The sequence below is a fragment of the Pleuronectes platessa genome, chromosome 17, assembly GCF_947347685.1.
Source record: "Pleuronectes platessa chromosome 17, fPlePla1.1, whole genome shotgun sequence".
Classification (NCBI taxonomy): domain Eukaryota; kingdom Metazoa; phylum Chordata; class Actinopteri; order Pleuronectiformes; family Pleuronectidae; genus Pleuronectes; species Pleuronectes platessa.
Window position 1 is genome coordinate 18,488,364 of NC_070642.1, and position 7,854 is coordinate 18,496,217.

Sequence of the window (7,854 nt, forward strand, 5' to 3'; positions counted from 1 at the left end):
GGTTCTTCTCTTAAAACCAACAGGTCACATCTACACTTACACCTCACACTGTGCACATCACTCCTGCACATCCCATTCACTGATATATGCAAACACCCCCCCCCCCCCCATCTGCAGCTTTCTCATCACTTATTCATGTGCCACAGAAACTGAAACCTGTCTCCTTCTACACCCTATGAAATATTTACACATCACCTTTCACATGTTTTAATTCTTACTAATGGCAAAACACTCACAGCCTAATGATAACACATGTATTTATATCTTCAATATCCACAAACAGTGAGGGTAGACGTGTGCTCACTCCAAATAGTTTTAATAAACATTACATAACAAAACATATCTCTATAGTTAGACAATCCACAAAATGAATAATTGATCATAATTAGAGAAAAGTATTGTATGTATGTGAATAAATTACCAGTGTTTGAGTTACACAGTATCTCTTGGAGGAGTCCTGTTGCTTGGCAACATGGTTAACTACACATCACAAAATGAGTAAATATTCTGTTTCTCTGTGGCTGTCCAGTCACTTTAATACAGAACATTATGCAATACAATGACTGTTTGTGTTGTACGCCAGTTTTCCTTTGACAGTTTAACAAAGTTTACTCTGTTGGTACTTGCTCAGCTGTGCTGACTCCACAGCATCGAATCCCCCGCAGCAGCGTCAGGCTAGTTTTACTGGTTTGAAACCAATTAAAGACGAAGCGGTGACAAAAATACAGACGTGTTAAAAAAGAAAAACACTCTTACACTAAAAATGAAATGAGGGGGTGAGTCACACATTCTGCTTGACTCTGCAACTCTTTGACCAATTATAATATTCAGTCTATCGAGCTGCTATTTTTTAAATTCATCTCAGAACGAGTCTTAAAGCAGAAATAATTTTCACTGAGTCACACTCGGACAGATCCAGACATGCTCACCTGGCAGCTGCTGACAACATAAACACTTTCTCACTCTCTGTTTCCACCCAGACTCTTCTTGCCTGGCGAGAGCTGTTGGAGTTGGCCGCCTGCTGGGGTCAGACGCACAATCTTTTGAAGTAAGAAGATGATGCTTTTTTTACGGCTCATCCCTGACTCTCAGACTGCAGAGAGGCTCAAAGACTGCAGTCTAATTTTAAGGGTTTGATTTTCTTTTTGTGGAGTTCTCTTTCACCAAAGTGACTCTAACCACGGCGTTTGGCTTTGACAGCTGCCAAATTTAGAATAACCGTTTTGGTTGGCTGCACTTTATTGTATCGTACAAACTGGGGAATAGTGGGAGATAAAATCAAATCTCCGTCGTACGTGCAACCAAACCCTGCGCTGCCTTGCAGAGAGATAAAGAGACTTTTGTATGTAGTCGGTTTGGTGCAGTGACTCATCTGCAGAGCGTTTTTCATGTTGTGCATCTGTTAACTCAGACCTCACCACCGCCGACGAGGCAAGTAGCATCTTCTCATCCTCAGACAACACCTCACCCTGCTTCAATTGACCTTTAGTCGAGAGAGTGGCTCAGCTCAGCCTGAATTAGATTGAATGGATTTGTTGAATAAATGTAAACGCCAACGCAGGATCAGAACTCAGTAACACCTCAGGGAATCAGACTGTGGAGGCTTCATCTCCACTGGTATTCATGTTGTCTTGCAGATATTGTACCACAGTGGCTCTCGCTGATCATGCAGCACGAATGACACAAGATATGTCGTCTCCTTGGCATTTCCTTTTAACGCCCACCGGTTTCTCTCAGGATCATGTGCCTCAACAAAAACGCCAAAAGTTTTGCTTTCTCCCAGCATGTCTGTCTCTCTCTGTCTCTCTCTCTCTCTCTCTCTCTCTCTCTCTCTCTCTCTCCCTCTGTCAGTCGCCTCCCCCGCTGCTGCTCATTTGTGGTAGCGCCATTGTAAACTCAACAACTGTCAACCATAAGGCCTGCAGGGACCGCCGAGGGGCATTTGGTGAACCGAGCAAATGGCAGACTCCCTGCATGGAATGGAGGCGACTCCACTGCCCCACCCACTGGACGTTGACGCTCACTGCACAAGGGCAAACTGCAGGGGCAATGTGGAGCCTGGAGTGATATGTTCTATTTCCTTCAGGGAATGATGAATTACCAGCTTTGCCAAGGCTGCATTTGAAGAAGCCTACCTTGTAGTTCCATCTCTTGCAACCACTGTCGTCCAAGATGGAGCTTTACTTTTCTGCTCACTACCCCCCCCCCCCCCCCCCCCCCCCCCTTCAGTCTCCATTAGCAGCATCATGGGCTATCACATTTCCAAGAAGCTTTGCTGGCACCTGAAAATAAAGCCGTCATCTTCTTTACAGCTAACTTTGCATGGTTTAATAAAGCATAGCGAGCTCTGCACCCAAATCCAGGCCATGGGGCAAATTCATATACGTGTGCATACTCTCTCCACAATTTATCCCCCAGTAGTTCGATGGATTTATATGTAGAACATATATTTAGTTTCATCATTTATTTTCCATGCGAACAGTCTCGGCTTTCTCTTCTTTGCGGTTGCACGGTGAGATTTGACTCAATGCTGCTCTCCTTCTCACCACCCGCCAATTGAGCTGTTCATTACCCCCCCCCCCCCCCAAGCAGCTCCCCTGATGTGTTAATTATTTTATTTTTAAGTTCGGCCACCAGTGAAATGAGGGAATGTGGGTAAATCAGTTGTTTAAAGTGTTTCCTTTGTGCTCGGCTGCTCACAGGTCTCCTCTCACAGGCCACGTGAGAGGAGACATTATATAACCTCAGACATTAACCTGCTGCTCACACATTGTTTTACTGTCTGGGCGCCGCGGCCTGAATTTAGAGATATGTGCATCTGACTGTCAGAAGTATATAATTTTTAATCCTTCACTGGTGTCATGAGAGGTATACTCTCAGCTGTGCAGGTACCGGGTAAAATGACAGTTTAATGATAAACGGTTGGCCGACACTTATATTCTCAGCCCAGTTATGACAGGCATAAAATTATATTTGTGCTGTACGTGGCCTTCTGGGCTCAGTAAGCAGAAACAAAGGATAAAAGAAATCGACTCATTCAACAAACTGAATTTTATTAACCAAATTTCTAGAGCTGTTCCCGTGCCAGCTGCTGTGATAGATCATTGGTCAGAGACTAATGAATCGCTTCTCATGTAAGAATGTGACAATGCCGTGAAATAATTAAAGAATAACAATCCCTGCCGGTGAGCTTACACCAGGAGAAGAACACAATGCACCGACTTAATTGCCAAAGCCTTCCCTGCAAATGGTTCTGGGAAATTAACTAATCGCATTTATTCAGCTTGGTTGCAACTGCCTGCCCTTTCAAAAAGAACATGAGATACCATATGTTAGCAGACAGAGTGTCTGAATATTGATTTCCCTGAGGTGTCAGGAAAAGCTTTAAGGAGTTGTTTGTCAGAATCTGAAATAATATTTCTGTCAAGTACGTGTTACTGCTGATTGACTCTCTGGCATATCCACAACATCCTCACATCAGCCAAACATATTTTGCATTTGCTGAAATGGGACAGCAATAGCTGGCAATGTTCCTTTGCATAATCACCGCCTGAAAAGTAACATCATTTGTTTTTGAATGGAAAACATGAATGAAGACACAGACAGGAGAGTGCTGTTCCTCAGCAAGTGTGTGTATGTGTTGTCAGCTCAATTCTTCCCAAACACTATTTCTATAGCTGTTACAATGATAATTGTAATTTGATGTCTTTACTGAGTTTATAAGTAAGACTGTATTTAAAGGTGGACGAGGCGTCTCCACTTCTTTCCTTTCTGAAAAAGTGAAGCCCAAATATCTTGTGTTATCGCCATCGTCCGACTGATGCACCTCATTTAACATGTACTTTACCTCTTTTTAGATTTTTCCATGTACAATCTGCGTACATGGAGGAGGAAGGATTTATTAGCTGCATAGCTGCCAGCCACTAGGGGGCAATCAAGATCATTTTGCTTCACTTTTGGGAGCTTTGTTATCGTCTATCTTTATAAACAGTCTACTCTGAACTAGCATTTAGTTTTAGGGCTGCATACCAGCAGTGCAACAAGTTGTGAAAACAATGCTGACATCATCTTTTTGTATAGTTAATATAACATTATAATAGACATTGATTAAACATCATAACATTAGCATTTACTTAAAATTGTTTGTGAGTCCGATATCCAAACTCCTATTTTGGTCTCCTCCGAACACTGAGCAAAGTATTTGGCTGTTGAGATAATAAACATTCTGCTGTGTTCATTAGCTGGTTGCTAACTTTGCCTGCTGCTCGGCACTACATGCAAGTGGGTGCTTTAGTTTGACTTGTCTGGTTTGACAGTAGCTGGGTGATGAAATCAAAACAATCAGCTAAAAGGAGCCAAAATGCTCCATTCAGTTGAAGGCAGCAGCAGCAGGGTGATAACCACTGAACTGGGAACAAATGCTGCAACCCACCAAGGTCGAGTCGATTTCCATAATCATATCAGCTTTATTTTTCGACTACATTCAGCAGAATACAAAAACATTAGATCACATCATCACCCAAGGCCTCAGGTTGCCTACACCCTGTAAAGGAACGACGATATGTGTGATTCAGTGCTACACATCACACAGTAAATTACACTTCACCTGTTTCTAGAGCAACAACAATCCCGTGTTTTTAATCTTCTTGGTTGACCGGGTGGCGTTTGAGCCTCGGTGCAGAGAGAAAAAAATGTCCAACATCCAGGATTGCACGAGGAAACAATTCAACAACACATCGCTCTCCTGTGACGCTTTTTTCCATCGGCTCCGGTGGCGTAATTCATCGTTTCCAGAAGCCGCTCTCAACCCCCGGAGGAGCTGAAGTGAAAGCTACTATTTTCCAGGCAATTTGGTCTCCAGAATGAAATGCCTTTTTAAAACTGAGCTGTGCTTAAATGAGGAATGTGTCGGGCAGCATTTTTGTGCAGATAACTTGCCGATCCGAGAGTACGCTTGTTGAAGAGCCTTAAAACACTCTTGAGCTTAATAAGAATGAAAACGGTAGATGGTGTGTCTTTCTGGGACTGAACGGTCACATGTGGCCCCGTGAAAATGAAAGAAAATTAAAACCACTGTGTCTTCCCCTGTCATCTCTTTTTGTAGAAACAGCCTTGGTGACGAGTATGGGGGGGGGGGGAGTGGAGTGTATGAGGAGCGGCTCTCTCTACAAATCGTCCTCCCCCAGCATTGAGCTGTTATCCAAATTCACAAAATTGGGGATGTTGAAGTGGGACAGGGAGGCACACTCTCTGTCCCTCTTACTATCCTCCATTAGTCCCTTCAGAGGTTGGTGGTGTCCCCTGGCTTCCTCGACATCCTCCTCCATATCATCCATCCCCGAGGAGCTGCCTCCCCTGGGCCGGTCGCAGGTGCCCTGCTGGGCTCCAGCCCCCGTGTTCCTCCCAAACCTCTTGTCTTCTTGTTTTTGTTTCCCCTCACCCTGATCCTCCTCGTGTATAAAGAAATGAAAGTACGAGCGGGACCCCTCTAGCAGTGGACGAGAGAAGGCCTTTTCATTTTCGTCCTGGACACCGCCGAGGTCAACCAGACATCTCCCCGGTTGGTGCCGCTTCTCAGCAGCATCGGGATTTCTGTTTAGGGAAGGAGGAAAGAACTAGATTGTGATTGGTGCAGGGAAAGGCGTCGAAAACACCATTAAACATTTCTATCTGAATGTAGCTGTCAACAAATCTATTTAATAATTCCAGAAATCTCTGTCTGTCTTTATTTGACTCAAGAACCGTTCGTCTGATCAGCTTAAAACTTTGAACTGTTGAATTTGGTGCAATTTGGACACATGATTTACTATTTTTCAACATTTTTGATTCTGCATCTTGAAAATAAACACTGAGAGACGTTCCACAGCTTTTTTCTTAAAAAAAACAACAGAAAGAAAATTTTTGGGGGAAAGGAAATACTGCGAGTCAATAAATTCCTTTTTTTATTTGAGCTTAAACCCAGTGCCGGTCTCGATCTGACCTTATCAGAGCAACTCCTCTGCAGTTTCCACTATACCTCCGAGCCAATATCAGCTTATCACAGACGGGTAAATCCACAACCAAACAGCCTTACAACACAATCTAGTGTCAGAATAGCAAACGCACCAGTGGAACTCATTACCGCTCTGCCACTCTGTGCTTCTGTACACATGGCGTGTTTATCCTCCTGCCTCCAGTGTCTGAGACTGGAAGTGTGCGAGCTGAGTTGCTGGGCACTGCCCTGGCTGCTGGAACAGGGGATATGTGTGGGAAACCTGGTTTTCATACTCACTCCTGATGTGGAGCTCCTGTCTTTGTGAGCAGCGTGAGCACAAAGAACATGAAGATGACAAACACAGCGAGTCCGACCCAGAAGCCGATGACGATGGAGTCTGAAATGTCAAAGGGGAATAGAATCTTATTACAGCAAATAGTTTTTAATGATTGACCACTTCATCCGCATGGGGCCCCCACAAGAGCAGAAATCATCAATTACCGTTTAAAAGCAGGCATTCAGGATTTCTAAAATCGAATTAGAAGATGACTCCAGCTTCCTACTTGTCTGCTGGGCCAATTTGTCTTTTTTTTCATTAAGTGGCTTGATCATTACAAGTGGAGTGTGGAGCACCAGCCAGTCCTGGGGCTGCAGGATCATGTGGAGAAGCATGTAATCAGCAATATGGAATCAAAAATAATTTAATGCACAGGATCCTTGTTTGCTGACTCACAAACACTGAACATGAACTCAGAGGCTCGCCCACACGCAGCAGAGGCAGAGGCAGGGGACGCTTTTATCCATCTTACATCTGTGCGCCCTGAGTCCCTCGAAGGACACGGGCTCCTCGTCGTCATAGTACTCATACTGCCACACGTAGTCCCCGCGCCGCGCGCTGGGCTGGCTCCGGTTGTGGTGGTTGGACATCTCAACCCCCGGTTGTAACGAACCTTAACATTCGAAAAAACACACGGAATCAACCCAGAGACGAATCTGCTGACATGCATCGAACTTTACAAACCACAATCTCCCCCCTGGTGTTTGGAAACAACTCCACAGCCTTTACGCAACAGACAAAAAAATAATAACACAACTCCTTGTGTGCTACGTCTTTGTTACGGGATTAAAAACGTACCCAAGATGTGGAGATGAGAAACCATCGTGCCACCGTCACGCAAAAACTCCCTCCATCCCCGCGTGCGTCCTGGAGGAGAAGCAGCAGCAGCTCAGTGCGCATCCGCCTCATCCAGCCTCCTCTCTCTTCGACATCCAGAGGGAGACTGGGATTGTTCCTCAAGTATCACGTCAACCACTGACCGAGACTGGTGCTGATAATAATAATGATCATATGAATTCTCTCCAATGTGGTGAGGAGGTGTGTCCGCTGCAGCAGCTGATTCGTCTCCAAGTCTATTTGTATAGAAACCTCCTGGATTATTAATCCGTTTAATAAAGATTTTAGAGCCTTGGTTGAATATATAGGTGGGGGGTGGGTTTTATGTGAGATGAAAATATTAACACTTCACATTTCCAACGGTCTGGGAGATATAGGAAGATTTTTAGGAAGATTTTTAGAAAGCAAATCAAAGATTAACTCAATTCAAGAGTTTTCTACAAACACATAGTTTTCAATCAATATAAATAAATCCAAATATAGATAACTTGTATATTTTGAGGAGGATTATGTACCCCAGAATATAATAGTAGTTTTTTGCCTTAATACCCAGCCTTGATACTTTGGAGATGTGGGTTTTCTTCTTAGTTTCAAATCAGAGATAATAAATAGTCTTGAAATGCAGATGAGCTGGGAACTACAAGGTCTTGTTAATGGGACCAGCCAATCACAGCTCTTCTGAAGTGGTTCCCCTCCTCTATTGTCC

General features: G+C 44.0%; 1 protein-coding gene across 1 annotated transcript; it reads right to left on the reverse strand.

Moving 5' to 3' along the window:
* Positions 1-4,467: 4,467 nt before the first annotated feature.
* LOC128460436 (melanocortin-2 receptor accessory protein 2A) lies at positions 4,468-7,239 on the reverse strand. The gene is made up of 4 exons (XM_053445632.1): positions 7,110-7,239; positions 6,784-6,924; positions 6,272-6,371; positions 4,468-5,592 (listed from the first exon to the last, which is right to left on the reverse strand). Exons 1-4 carry the CDS (start codon positions 7,132-7,134, stop codon positions 5,166-5,168), a joined length of 693 nt encoding a protein of 230 aa, XP_053301607.1. The 5' UTR covers positions 7,135-7,239; the 3' UTR covers positions 4,468-5,165.
* Between the last annotated feature and the right edge of the window lie 615 nt (positions 7,240-7,854).

Coding starts and splice junctions, on each gene's coding strand:
- LOC128460436 (XM_053445632.1), bottom strand. CDS start 7,134: ATGGTTTCTCATCTCCACATCTTGG. Junction 6,372..6,783: donor GGGACTCAGGGCGCACAGAT/GTAAGATGGATA, acceptor TTGACATTTCAG/ACTCCATCGTCATCGGCTTC. Junction 5,593..6,271: donor ACAGGAGCTCCACATCAGGA/GTGAGTATGAAA, acceptor TTCCCTAAACAG/AAATCCCGATGCTGCTGAGA.